This window comes from Ahaetulla prasina, chromosome 2, assembly GCF_028640845.1.
Source record: "Ahaetulla prasina isolate Xishuangbanna chromosome 2, ASM2864084v1, whole genome shotgun sequence".
Taxonomy (NCBI): Eukaryota; Metazoa; Chordata; class Lepidosauria; order Squamata; family Colubridae; genus Ahaetulla; species Ahaetulla prasina.
Window position 1 is genome coordinate 268581671 of NC_080540.1, and position 16287 is coordinate 268597957.

A 16287-nucleotide genomic window follows, 5' to 3' on the forward strand; every position below is an offset into this window, starting at 1 on the left:
TTATTTATTTATTTATTTATTTATTTATTTATTTATTTATTTATTTATTTATTTATTTATTTATTTATTTATTTATTTATTTATTTATTTATTTATTTATTTATTTATTTATTTATTTATTTATTTATTTATTTATTTATTTATTTATTTATTTATTTATTTATTTATTTATTTATTTATTTATTTATTTATTTATTTATTTATTTATTTATTTATTTATTTATTTATTTATTTATTTATTTATTTATTTATTTATTTATTTATTTATTTATTTATTTATTTATTTATTTATTTATTTATTTATTTATTTATTTATTTATTTATTTATTTATTTATTTATTTATTTATTTATTTATTTATTTATTTATTTATTTATTTATTTATTTATTTATTTATTTATTTATTTATTTATTTATTTATTTATTTATTTATTTATTTATTTATTTATTTATTTATTTATTTATTTATTTATTTATTTATTTATTTATTTATTTATTTATTTATTTATTTATTTATTTATTTATTTATTTATTTATTTATTTATTTATTTATTTATTTATTTATTTATTTATTTATTTATTTATTTATTTATTTATTTATTTATTTATTTATTTATTTATTTATTTATTTATTTATTTATTTATTTATTTATTTATTTATTTATTTATTTATTTATTTATTTATTTATTTATTTATTTATTTATTTATTTATTTATTTATTTATTTATTTATTTATTTATTTATTTATTTATTTATTTATTTATTTATTTATTTATTTATTTATTTATTTATTTATTTATTTATTTATTTATTTATTTATTTATTTATTTATTTATTTATTTATTTATTTATTTATTTATTTATTTATTTATTTATTTATTTATTTATTTATTTATTTATTTATTTATTTATTTATTTATTTATTTATTTATTTATTTATTTATTTATTTATTTATTTATTTATTTATTTATTTATTTATTTATTTATTTATTTATTTATTTATTTATTTATTTATTTATTTATTTATTTATTTATTTATTTATTTATTTATTTATTTATTTATTTATTTATTTATTTATTTATTTATTTATTTATTTATTTATTTATTTATTTATTTATTTATTTATTTATTTATTTATTTATTTATTTATTTATTTATTTATTTATTTATTTATTTATTTATTTATTTATTTATTTATTTATTTATTTATTTATTTATTTATTTATTTATTTATTTATTTATTTATTTATTTATTTATTTATTTATTTATTTATTTATTTATTTATTTATTTATTTATTTATTTATTTATTTATTTATTTATTTATTTATTTATTTATTTATTTATTTATTTATTTATTTATTTATTTATTTATTTATTTATTTATTTATTTATTTATTTATTTATTTATTTATTTATTTATTTATTTATTTATTTATTTATTTATTTATTTATTTATTTATTTATTTATTTATTTATTTATTTATTTATTTATTTATTTATTTATTTATTTATTTATTTATTTATTTATTTATTTATTTATTTATTTATTTATTTATTTATTTATTTATTTATTTATTTATTTATTTATTTATTTATTTATTTATTTATTTATTTATTTATTTATTTATTTATTTATTTATTTATTTATTTATTTATTTATTTATTTATTTATTTATTTATTTATTTATTTATTTATTTATTTATTTATTTATTTATTTATTTATTTATTTATTTATTTATTTATTTATTTATTTATTTATTTATTTATTTATTTATTTATTTATTTATTTATTTATTTATTTATTTATTTATTTATTTATTTATTTATTTATTTATTTATTTATTTATTTATTTATTTATTTATTTATTTATTTATTTATTTATTTATTTATTTATTTATTTATTTATTTATTTATTTATTTATTTATTTATTTATTTATTTATTTATTTATTTATTTATTTATTTATTTATTTATTTATTTATTTATTTATTTATTTATTTATTTATTTATTTATTTATTTATTTATTTATTTATTTATTTATTTATTTATTTATTTATTTATTTATTTATTTATTTATTTATTTATTTATTTATTTATTTATTTATTTATTTATTTATTTATTTATTTATTTATTTATTTATTTATTTATTTATTTATTTATTTATTTATTTATTTATTTATTTATTTATTTATTTATTTATTTATTTATTTATTTATTTATTTATTTATTTATTTATTTATTTATTTATTTATTTATTTATTTATTTATTTATTTATTTATTTATTTATTTATTTATTTATTTATTTATTTATTTATTTATTTATTTATTTATTTATTTATTTATTTATTTATTTATTTATTTATTTATTTATTTATTTATTTATTTATTTATTTATTTATTTATTTATTTATTTATTTATTTATTTATTTATTTATTTATTTATTTATTTATTTATTTATTTATTTATTTATTTATTTATTTATTTATTTATTTATTTATTTATTTATTTATTTATTTATTTATTTATTTATTTATTTATTTATTTATTTATTTATTTATTTATTTATTTATTTATTTATTTATTTATTTATTTATTTATTTATTTATTTATTTATTTATTTATTTATTTATTTATTTATTTATTTATTTATTTATTTATTTATTTATTTATTTATTTATTTATTTATTTATTTATTTATTTATTTATTTATTTATTTATTTATTTATTTATTTATTTATTTATTTATTTATTTATTTATTTATTTATTTATTTATTTATTTATTTATTTATTTATTTATTTATTTATTTATTTATTTATTTATTTATTTATTTATTTATTTATTTATTTATTTATTTATTTATTTATTTATTTATTTATTTATTTATTTATTTATTTATTTATTTATTTATTTATTTATTTATTTATTTATTTATTTATTTATTTATTTATTTATTTATTTATTTATTTATTTATTTATTTATTTATTTATTTATTTATTTATTTATTTATTTATTTATTTATTTATTTATTTATTTATTTATTTATTTATTTATTTATTTATTTATTTATTTATTTATTTATTTATTTATTTATTTATTTATTTATTTATTTATTTATTTATTTATTTATTTATTTATTTATTTATTTATTTATTTATTTATTTTGTCCAAGACCTGACTAAAACATCTTCCACCAAAGATGGACCAGCAGCAGGTACAGCAGCAGTTAGAGCAGCTACAAGCGGCTAATCAACAGCTCCAGCAGCAAGTGGCTCACTTGGCAGGCCAACTTGCTGCCAGGAATGTGCCTGCAGCCCCCCCGCATCCTCCCACTCCTCCTCCTCGTCGCTAGTGCCCGATAACCGTGCCGGATAAGTTTTCTGGGCAGCCTGAGATGTTCCCGACCTTCTTGGGACAGTGCCAGCTCTACATGGCTATGAGGCCAGAGGATTTCCCAGACGACCGGGCTAAGGTGGCCTTCGTGATTAACCTTCTTTCCGGCTCGGCTGCTCGATGGGCCACGCCCTCTTGCTCCAGGACAGCCCCTGCTGGCGGACCAACAGCGTTTTGGCAGCACCTGCGCACCATGTATGAGGACCCGTTCGAATGCTGACGGCAACCAGGCGCCTTAAGGAACTCCGTCAAGGGAAACGCCCCTGCAGGAGTACATCGCGAATTTCGTCTTTTGTGCCAGGACTCTGACTGGAATGATGCAGCGCTGGTGGGCGCGTTCAGGAGGGACTCTCAGAGGAATTGCAAGACGAGCTGGCCCGCGTGGGCGCCGGACCCTCGACAACTTGGTGCCCTTTGTCTCCGCCTCGATGCCCGTCTGCAACGGCGACCGTCCCGTCGCACCCCGGGACCCGCCGTCGACATCTGCACCCCACTTCCTGCACCACCAGCACCCAGGGTCGCCCCACGTTTTGTTACCGCTGCAAAAGAGCCCATGGAGTTGGGAGCGGCCAGACCTCGCCTGACAGCCCAGGAGCAGAACCGGAGGCGCCAAGGGGGATTGTGCCTCTACTGTGGGGAGCCCAGCCACTTCGCCGCTTCTTGCCCCAGAAAGCGGCGGGCACGCCGTCCCCGAATCACAGCGTGACCAATCGAAGCGGAGCAGGCCCGACCTCGGGGAAACCCTAGGTCGGGCACGTACTAAGTCCCCACTGGACGTTGCGGAAGTAGACTCTGGGCCCCCTCGGCATCTGATTCTGGACACACGGATATGGTTGGGGAACCAGTCGGACGGGCTCCAGGCGCATGCGCTGGTGGACTCAGGGGCCACAACAAACTTTATGGACCAGGCCTTTGTGACCCAGTTTGCGGTCCCCATGGTTCCAGTGGACCCTCCGATGCGGGTAGAGACAATTGATGGACGAGAACTGGTGTCCGGCCCCATTAAATTTGCCACCCAGCCTTTGCGCCTGGCTATTGGGGACCATGAGGAGGCGATCCAGTTTTATGTCACGGCGGACCTTCATTTTCCCTTGGTCCTTGGGTTGGCCTGGCTTCGGACCCACGATCCTCAGGTGGCCTGGTCGCGGAACGCCATCTCTTTCCCGAGTCTGCAGTGCGTCGATCACATCCGCCACACCTGTGCCGGCCAGAACGTCCCCACCGCTGCCATCACCTTGCCTCCTGAGCTGACGGACTTCGCCGACGTGTTCAGCGAGAAGGAGGCGGACCGACTACCCCCGCATCGGCCCTACGATTGCCCTGTGGACCTTCTGCCCAACGCACCACTGCCTGTGGGACGCCTGTATTCCATGTCGGAGCCCGAGTTGGCCGCCCTCAGGGACTTCCTGGACAAAAACCTGGCCCGAGGGTTCATCCGGCCTTCAAAGTCCCCTCTCTCGGCCCCGGTCCTCTTCGTGAAGAAGAAGACAGGGGACTTGCGCCTATGCTGTGATTACCGCCGGCTAAACGCCATTACGGTGCGGAATCGCTACCCCCTGCCGCTCATCCCGGAGCTACTGGAGAGGTTGCGGGAGGCCACGATCTTCACCAAGCTCGATCTCCGGGGGGCCTACAACCTGGTGCGGATGCGAGAAGGAGACGAATGGAAGACGGCATTCGGCACCCGATACGGACACTACGAATACACTGTCATGCCATTTGGGTTGACCAACGCTCCCGCCGTTTTCCAGCACTTCATGAACGACGTGTTCCGAGACATGTTGGATCGGTTCGTGGTTATCTACATCCTGATTTACTCCCGGTCCAGAGAAAGCCACCTTCGACACGTCGGTCTGGTTCTGCAACACTTGAGGGAGCAACAACTCAATGCGAAGCTGGAGAAATGCGTCTTCTTCCGGACTTCCATAGAATTCCTCGGGCATATCATCTCGCCCGAGGGCATAGCCATGGACCCATGTAAAGTAGAAGCTTTGTGTAGCTGGGAAGCCCCTCGTCGGGTGAAGGATGTTCAGCGCCTGCTGGGCTTCGCCAACTACTACCGGACCTTCATCCCGGGCTTCGCCACACTGACGGCTCCACTTACCCAGCTCCTCAGGAAGAAGGTTGCGTTCCGGTGGGGTCCCCCGCAGCAAGAAGCATTCACAGCCCTCAAGAAAGCCTTCGTCACGGAACCCGTCCTGAGGCATCCCGACCCGCTCCGGCCTTTTGTGGTGGAAACGGACGCGTCCAATGTGGCTCTGGGAGCGGTGCTGCTACAGGCTCCGACGGATGGTGGCACACTTTTCCCTGCGCTTACTACTCCCGGAAACTCAATCCTTCCGAGCGCAACTACACTATCTGGGAAAAGAGTTGCTGGCTATCAAGGCTGCATTCGAGGCTTGGCGACACCATCTGGAGGGCCCGACATCAGGTGGAGGTCGAGCGGACCATCGGAATCTCGAGCACCTCACCACAGCTCGGAAGTTGAACCAGCGGCAGATCCGGTGGTCATTGTTTTTTGCCCGGTTCAACTTCCCCGTGACCTACATTCCCAGCGGTCACAACCGGAGGGCGGATGCCCTGTCCCGCAAGCCAGAGTACCTCTGCGCCAAGGACCCCCTTCCTCCACGGACAGTGCTGCCGGCAGAAGCCTTGGCTGCAGCACGGGAGCCAGTGGACTTGCGGGCCCAGGTGTGAGAGGCGCAGCGCCAGGACGCCTGGTCGCAGCAAAGGAGAGCGTAGGTGGGCCCCGCGTCTCCTTGGACCTTGGAGGAGGACTTACTCAAGTTTTGGGGGCGATTATATGTGCCCACAGGACCACTCCGAGCCCTCGTCATGACCCAGTGCCACGACAACCCTGCAGCAGGACATTTTGGGTTCTTCAAAACCCTCCACCTGGTGACACGGATCTTTTGGTGGCCCCGAGTGCGGCATGATGTACATGCCTACGTGACATCCTGCGTACCGTGCCGGCAAGCCAAGGCCGCCACGGGGCCCCTCCCGAGCTCCTCCAGCCCTTGCCGACACCCGACAGACCCTGGGGGCGATCTCTATGGACTTCCTGACGGACCTGCCGCCGTCCTCTGGGTTCACCACGGTGCTGGTGATGGTGGACATGCTCACCAAGATGGCACACTTTTTCCCGCGCTTACTACTCCCGGAAACTCAATCCTTCCGAGCGCAACTACACTATCTGGGAAAAGAGTTGCTGGCTATCAAGGCTGCATTCGAGGCTTGGCGACACCATCTGGAGGGCCCGACATCAGGTGGAGGTCGAGCGGACCATCGGAATCTCGAGCACCTCACCACAGCTCGGAAGTTGAACCAGCGGCAGATCCGGTGGTCGTTGTTTTTTGCCCGGTTCAACTTCCGCGTGACCTACATTCCCAGCGGTCACAACCGGAGGGCGGATGCCCTGTCCCGCAAGCCAGAGTACCTCTGCGCCAAGGACCCCCTTCCTCCACGGACAGTGCTGCCGGCAGAAGCCTTGGCCGCAGCACGGGAGCCAGTGGGCTTGCGGGCCCAGGTGCGAGAGGCGCAGCGCCAGGACGCCTGGTCGCAGCAAAGGAGAGCGGAGGTGGGCCCCACGTCTCCTTGGACCTTGGAGGAGGACTTACTCAAGTTTCGGGGGCGATTATATGTGCCCACAGGACCACTCCGAGCCCTCGTCATGACCCAGTGCCACGACAACCCTGCAGCAGGACATTTTGGGTTCTACAAGACCCTCCACCTGGTGACACGGACCTTTTGGTGGCCCAGTGCGGCATGATATACATGCCTACGTGACATCCTGCGTGCCGTGCCGGCAAGCCAAGGCCGCCACGGGGCCCCTCCCGGCTCCTCCAGCCCTTGCCGACACCCGACAGACCCTGGGGGGCGATCTCTATGGACTTCCTGACAGACCTGCCGCCGTCCTCTGGGTTCACCACGGTGCTGGTGGTGGTGGACATGCTCACCAAGATGGCACACTTCATCCCATGCCGCGGGCTGCCCACAGCCGCAAAACGCCCGTCTCTTTCTGCAGCACATCTTCCGCCTCCATGGTCTACCGGACAGGGTGGTTTCGGACCGCGGAGTTCAGTTCACAGCCCGCTTCTGGAAGAGCCTGATGGCGCGTTGGAGGTGCAGGTGTGTCTGCCCTCATCGCACCACCCGGAGACCGACGGGGGTACAGAGAAGGTCATCGGTATACTGGAACAGTATCTCCGTTGCTTCATCAACCAGCAACAGGACAACTGGGCCGACTACCTGTCCCTGGCGGAGTTTGCTTTTAACAACTCTCAGCACACCTCTACTCAGATGACCCGTTCTTTGCCAATGTGGGGTACCATCCGCTCTTCCTCTGGCACCACCGGACTCTCCTGTTCCCGAACGCAGACCTTCCTGACGGAATTGCATGCGGTCCAACAGTTGGTACGTCAGCAGCTGAATCGGGCAAAGGAGGACTACAACGGTCCGCCGACCGCTCCCGACGGGCAACGCCCCGCTGGCAGTTGGAGACCGGTGTGGCTCTCCACCAAACACCTCCCGTCCGACCGCCCGGTAAAGAAGTTGGACCACCGATTCATCGGCCCGTTCCCTGTCGAGGCAGTCATCAACCCGGTAGCCTACCGACTGACCCTGCCACGATCCATGCGGATCCACCCGTTTTCACGGTCCCTTCTGGTTCCTGAGGCCACACCGAGTCCCCTTCGGTGCCCAACAGCACCCGTCACTGTCGCCGAGGACGGATCGGAGGAATCTGAAGTCCACAGCGTCGAGACTCCCGCTGGCTGAAGGGTCGTTTCCAATATTTGATCGCGTGGAAGGGATACGGGACTGATTTCTCCTGGGTAGATGCCTCCGGCGTTCATGCCCTGACCTGGTGCAGGCCTTCCATGAGCAGAACCCAGCCCGACCGCATCCCGATCGTCAGCCCCCGGGGAAGGGCCCTGCGGTGAGGGATAGTGTTGTGACCCAGGTTCCTGGACCTGGACTCCTGGACTCGGATGATTCAGAAAGTGAGGGAGAAGACCTGGCAAGCCCTGCTTCTCTTGAGCCCTTTCCTCCCTGGCACCCACTCAAAGGGAGGAGGAGGGGCCGGCAAGGCCTGATTCTCGGAGCCTCCTTCTGATTTGGCAACGCCCCAAGAACAGTTTTGGAGTGATGCAAGATTACGCAGGCATGATCGGCGTGCGCAGCAGCGGAAGAGTTGGGACAAAGCCAAGTCATAATTGTCATGCAGTGACATCTGCAGAGACTATAAATAGGAGGCGGGACTTCCTGGTTTTTTGTCTTGGACAAAGCAATGAATTGGCGCGAGCTAACTGTCTCAATGGAGGGAAGAATATATTCGTGAGTAATTCTGGCCTTATCTATAATTTCCTCGTTATCTCCAGAAACTTGGCAGGCCCGTGGGTAGACGTGGCCAGGACATGTATCTATGTAAATAAAAGGAGAAAAGGAGGCCTCTGACTGACTCTTTGCTGGGAGTATTAGGGGGAGGGAAACAGAACAGCTTTAAAGGTGGTAACCAAAACCTTGAAATGCACCCAAAGGGAGGAGGAGGGGCCGGCAAAGCCTGATTCTCGGGAGCCTCCTTCTGATTTGGCAACGCCCCAAGAAAAGTTTTGGAGTGATGCAAGATTACGTAGGCGTGATCGGCGTGCGCAGCAGCGGAAGAGTTGGGACAAAGCCAAGTCATAATTGTCATGCAGTGACATCTGCAGAGACTATAAATAGGAGGCGGGACTTCCTGGTTTTTTGTCTTGGACAAAGCAATGAATTGGCGCGAGCTAACGGTCTCAATGGAGGGAAGAATCTATTCGTGAGTAATTCTGGCCTTATCTATAATTTCCTCGTTATCTCCAGAAACTTGGCAGGCCCGTGGGTAGACGTGGCCAGGACATGTATCTATGTAAATAAAAGGAGAAAAGGAGGCCTCTGACTGACTCTTTGCTGGGAGTATTAGGGGGAGGGAAACAGAACAGCTTTAAAGGTGGTAACCAAAACCTTGAAATGCACCCAAAGGGAGGAGGAGGGCCGGCAAGGCCTGATTCTCTTGAGCCCTTTCCTCCCTGGCACCCACTCAAAGGGAGGAGGAGGGCCGGCAAGGCCTGATTCTCGGAGCCTCCTTCTGATTTGGCAACGCCCAAGAACAGTTTTGGAGTGATGCAAGATTACGCAGGCGTGATCGGCGTGCGCAGCAGCGGAAGAGTTGGGACAAAGCCAAGTCATAATTGTCATGCAGTGACATCTGCAGAGACTATAAATAGGAGGCGGGACTTCCTGGTTTTTTGTCTTGGACAAAGCAATGAATTGGCGCGAGCTAACGGTCTCAATGGAGGGAAGAATCTATTCGTGAGTAATTCTGGCCTTATCTATAATTTCCTCGTTATCTCCAGAAACTTGGCAGGCCCGTGGGTAGACGTGGCCAGGACATGTATCTATGTAATAAAAGGAGAAAAGGAGGCCTCTGACTGACTCTTTGCTGGGAGTATTAGGGGGAGGGAAACAGAACAGCTTTAAAGGTGGTAACCAAAACCTTGAAATGCACCCAAAGGGAGGAGGAGGAGGGCCGGCAAAGCCTGATTCTCGGGAGCCTCCTTCTGATTTGGCAACGCCCCAAGAACAGTTTTGGAGTGATGCAAGATTACGTAGGCGTGATCGGCGTGCGCAGCAGCGGAAGAGTTGGGACAAAGCCAAGTCATAATTGTCATGCAGTGACATCTGCAGAGACTATAAATAGGAGGCGGGACTTCCTGGTTTTTTGTCTTGGACAAAGCAATGAATTGGCGCGAGCTAACGGTCTCAATGGAGGGAAGAATATATTCGTGAGTAATTCTGGCCTTATCTATAATTTCCTCGTTATCTCCAGAAACTTGGCAGGCCCGTGGGTAGACGTGGCCAGGACATGTATCTATGTAAATAAAAGGAGAAAAGGAGGCCTCTGACTGACTCTTTGCTGGGAGTATTAGGGGGAGGGAAACAGAACAGCTTTAAAGGTGGTAACCAAAACCTTGAAATGCACCCAAAGGGAGGAGGAGGGCCGGCAAGGCCTGATTCTCGGAGCCTCCTTCTGATTTGGCAACGCCCAAGAACAGTTTTGGAGTGATGCAAGATTACGAGGCGTGATCGGCGTGGCCGGGGTGGAAAAGTACAGCTGAGTATCATCAGCGTACAGCTGATATCTCACCCCGAAGCCACTGATGATCTCACCCAACGGCTTCATATAGATGTTCAACAGGAGGGGCGAGAGAATCGACCCTTGTGGCACCCCATAGGTGAGGTGCCTCGCGGTCAACCTCTGCCCCCCTGTCAACACCGTCTGCGACCGGTCGGAGAGATAGGAGGAGAACCACTGGTAAACGGTGCCTCCCACTCCCAACCCCCCCAACCGGCACAGCAGGATACCGTGGTCGATGGTATCGAAAGCCGCTGAGAGATCTAATAGGACCAGGGCAGAGGAATGACCCCTGTCTCTGGCCCTCCAGAGATCATCCACCAACGCGACCAAAGCTGTCTCCATGCTGTACCCGGGTCGGAACCCGGACTGGAACGGGTCTAGATAGACAGCTTCATCCAGGTACTGGGGTAGCTGCCGTGCCACAGCACTCTCTACAACCTTCGCAATAAAGCGAAGGTTGGAGACCGGACGGTAGTTACCTAAAATAGCTGGGTCCAGGGAAGGCTTCTTGAGGAGGGGTCTCACCACCGCCTCCTTCAAGGCGGCAGGGAAAACTCCCTTCAACAGAAAAGCGTTGGCAATCCCCTGGAGCCAGCCTCGTGTCACTTCCCAGGAGGCCAGCACCAACCAGGAAGGGCACGGGTCCAGTAAACATGTCGTAGTGTGCAGCCTCCCCAGCAACCTGTCCACGTCCTCGAGAGTCACAGGATCAAACTCATCCCAAACAATATCCACAAGACGCGACTCCGCCCTCTCACCTGGATCATCCCAAGTTTAATCATTTCCTAGGCCAGTCAAAACTATTAGACCCTAAAGAACCACTTTGAAGCTTACAATATTTAACAATTTCCTATTACATAACATAGGTTAAGTAATTCCAACTTAGGGCATTTAACTATACAATTATAATTAAATAATTATTAATACCAATAATGAAAACATTCAAAATCCCTATTTTTATGAAATTAACATTAATAATAATTGGCTCTTTAGAGACCAAAAGCATATGAAGTGAAAAATGAACTTTGGAAGTCATGAGATTTTTCAGGATTGATTCTAAAAGTAGTTATTTTATTATTTTCAAAGGTATTATCAAACGGTATCCAGTCTACACCTCTGAATCTTGCCACATATTGGAAATGTAATGCTAGCACAACTGATGTAAGAGTTGATTACAAATACAATCCAGCATCTATGGCAATGCCAAGTATGTTATCCAATATACAAGTCATCGTACCAGTTGATGGAGGTGTAATAAACATGCAGTCACTTCCACCAGCAAAATGGTAACTTTTTTATTATTGATACTGCATTAAATCCATATTAAGATTCTTTTTTGTGTCTTCTAAAATCATTTCTGAAATACATTGATTATTGGTGCTTGAAGCAGTTCTCATGGAACTGAAAGAGGGAAGCGTTGGGAGACCAATGGGAACTTCATGATGGGGTAGGTATTACAGAAGCTTGGTTGATGCACAAAAAGAAATTTGCTGCCGGTCCATTTCTAGAGTGTCTAGTTATTGGATTTTGGAATTTTTGGTCTGCTGCTGCTTCTAGTTAATACTGTATCTGTCTGGAATAAGACTTCATCCGTTCACAATATTCACCCTACCTGATGTGAACTACCATACCTGGTGTGTAAAACTGAAACCTGATTGGATTGTTCTTATCAGAGATTTATCTTCTGGATTTTAGGTTTTGTAGAAGTCTAGGCAAGAATGATTGCTCTTTGCATGATGAGATGCACTACTGTAGTGGTACATGGATGCAGAATAATCCAATCCTAGCCTTGGAAATGAGGAAGAAGAAATAAGCAAACCTGTGGGGGAGGGGGAAAGTTTGAGACTACACAGTCCTGAGAAAAAAGCTTTGACAGGTATTCAAAATTGGTGTCAGTCCTTTGACCTAATTATTAATTATAATTATAATTATAATTATAATTATTATTATTATTATTATTATTATTATTATTATTATTATTATTATTATTATTATTATTATTATTATTATTATTATTATTATTATTATTATTATTATTATTATTATTATTATTATTATTATTATTATTATTATTATTATTATTATTATTATTATTATTATTATTATTATTATTATTATTATTATTATTATTATTATTATTATTATTATTATTATTATTATTATTATTATTATTATTATTATTATTATTATTATTATTATTATTATTATTATTATTATTATTATTATTATTATTATTATTATTATTATTATTATTATTATTATTATTATTATTATTATTATTATTATTATTATTATTATTATTATTATTATTATTATTATTATTATTATTATTATTATTATTATTATTATTATTATTATTATTATTATTATTATTATTATTATTATTATTATTATTATTATTATTATTATTATTATTATTATTATTATTATTATTATTATTATTATTATTATTATTATTATTATTATTATTATTATTATTATTATTATTATTATTATTATTATTATTATTATTATTATTATTATTATTATTATTATTATTATTATTATTATTATTATTATTATTATTATTATTATTATTATTATTATTATTATTATTATTATTATTATTATTATTATTATTATTATTATTATTATTATTATTATTATTATTATTATTATTATTATTATTATTATTATTATTATTATTATTATTATTATTATTATTATTATTATTATTATTATTATTATTATTATTATTATTATTATTATTATTATTATTATTATTATTATTATTATTATTATTATTATTATTATTATTATTATTATTATTATTATTATTATTATTATTATTATTATTATTATTATTATTATTATTATTATTATTATTATTATTATTATTATTATTATTATTATTATTATTATTATTATTATTATTATTATTATTATTATTATTATTATTATTATTATTATTATTATTATTATTATTATTATTATTATTATTATTATTATTATTATTATTATTATTATTATTATTATTATTATTATTATTATTATTATTATTATTATTATTATTATTATTATTATTATTATTATTATTATTATTATTATTATTATTATTATTATTATTATTATTATTATTATTATTATTATTATTATTATTATTATTATTATTATTATTATTATTATTATTATTATTATTATTATTATTATTATTATTATTATTATTATTATTATTATTATTATTATTATTATTATTATTATTATTATTATTATTATTATTATTATTATTATTATTATTATTATTATTATTATTATTATTATTATTATTATTATTATTATTATTATTATTATTATTATTATTATTATTATTATTATTATTATTATTATTATTATTATTATTATTATTATTATTATTATTATTATTATTATTATTATTATTATTATTATTATTATTATTATTATTATTATTATTATTATTATTATTATTATTATTATTATTATTATTATTATTATTATTATTATTATTATTATTATTATTATTATTATTATTATTATTATTATTATTATTATTATTATTATTATTATTATTATTATTATTATTATTATTATTATTATTATTATTATTATTATTATTATTATTATTATTATTATTATTATTATTATTATTATTATTATTATTATTATTATTATTATTATTATTATTATTATTATTATTATTATTATTATTATTATTATTATTATTATTATTATTATTATTATTATTATTATTATTATTATTATTATTATTATTATTATTATTATTATTATTATTATTATTATTATTATTATTATTATTATTATTATTATTATTATTATTATTATTATTATTATTATTATTATTATTATTATTATTATTATTATTATTATTATTATTATTATTATTATTATTATTATTATTATTATTATTATTATTATTATTATTATTATTATTATTATTATTATTATTATTATTATTATTATTATTATTATTATTATTATTATTATTATTATTATTATTATTATTATTATTATTATTATTATTATTATTATTATTATTATTATTATTATTATGTTGTTGTTATTATTATTATTATCATCATCATCATCATTATTATTATTATTATTATTATTATTATTATTATTATTATTATTATTATTATTATTATTATTACAGGCATCGCAGGGATTCCAGTAACCTTTTTTAAATTGTTGTAGGATAGAATATTGAAAGCCTACCTGAGGTTATTTTGAGTTACTTTCACATGCTTTTTCTCAGGACTGTGTAGTTTTTTTGGAAAGTTCCTCCCCCTCCCTCCACTTTAACAATTTGATAATTCCTTCCTCATTCCCATTCTTTTCAATGAATGAAAGTATCTTTATGTGACACTGAACTGTAAGGACAAGTTGAGATAACTGCTAATGTAGTATCCAACACCCAGCAATGGCTCTTTTTAAATTCTTGGATCCTGTCATAGGACTATTGGTAGAGATTTCTATGCTGTTAGTGCTGGAGACCTATAACTTCATCATTGGATGAGTATAAAGGTGATTAAGATTTCATGGCACCAATGGGCTTGTCCTAAACCAGGGGTGTCAAACTCAAGGCCCATGGGCTGCATCCAGCCCATGGGGTTCTTAAATCTAGTCCGCAGGACCAGCCTGTGGTGTCTCTGGCAGCCAAAATGGGGCGTGGGGGGCGCCTCCCATTTTGGTCTGCAGGGTGCTACAGGAGGCGTCCCCCTCTTCCCCCCTGGCCAGCCCATGGATATCTACAATGCTGATCTGGACCTCGAAGAAATCCAGTTTGACACTCCTATCCTAAACGATCTCGGCTCCTGTGTATCTTGTGCACAACATTTGCTTATGATTTACAATTATTCCAGTGTTGTGTACCTTTAGGCTTTAACATTTGAATGAAGCTGCCGGAAAAGATCTTCCACTAGTTTGGGTTGAAATGCCAACGGTATGCTGATGGTACTGAATTATATATCAGCACCCTGGCCTTAACCAGAGATGCTTTGGAAACCTTGAATTAGTAACTGGAGGTTGCAAGGTCCTGGATGGGCCAAAACAATTTTAAATTCCATTCAAGTAAGACAGAATTCCTGTTCGTGCAAAAATATCTCAGCTCATTGGCTACCCTGGTGATTTCTCTAGAAGGGATCATTACTCTCTGAAGGAGCAAGTCCACAATTTAGGGATCATCTAAGACTCATCACTCCTATTGAGACAACAGATAAAAGCCATGGCCAAAGTATTCCTCATTCAGCTAAAATGATGCATCTGTTGCAGACCTATTAGAATTGTGAGACCTATACCCACATTACCATCTATATCAGTATTGGGCTGCCTTTGACCATATATTGGAAACAATATTAGTGCACAATGCAGCAATTAGGATATTAGAACTATCTTTGTCATATATCACCAGTTATTTGGTTGCCTCAGAGGCTGCCAGTTAGTTTCTGAACCTAACTTAGAGGCTTGTCATCACTCATAAAACCAAGAATAGCTTGGCTCCAAGGGTACATTAGACTGTCTCTCTCAGGGAATATCTAAAATCCGTTTGAGGCTGAAGTCTGTTTGAGGCTGAAGTCTAATGTATACTTGCATTATATTTTTAATAACTTGAAAACTTGCCTAAGAGAATAGATGCAGAGTAGCAGTATGGAGAACTGTCAATATATGATTTTTTTTTCTTATAGGAACTCAGAGCAGATGA

The 16287-nt window shown here is 35.3% G+C and overlaps 1 protein-coding gene across 1 annotated transcript in view; it reads left to right on the plus strand.

Annotated features, from left to right (window-relative positions):
• FCHO2 (FCH and mu domain containing endocytic adaptor 2) overlaps window positions 1-16287 on the plus strand; it is an 83538-nt gene that overhangs the window by 67129 nt on the left and 122 nt on the right. The window contains exons 22-23 of the mRNA XM_058168976.1: window positions 11655-11854; window positions 16271-16287. The exon at window positions 16271-16287 is cut by the window's right edge and continues 122 nt beyond it. Coding sequence (XP_058024959.1) covers window positions 11655-11854; window positions 16271-16287 — 217 coding nt within the window. The remainder of the gene's footprint in view (window positions 1-11654; window positions 11855-16270) is intronic.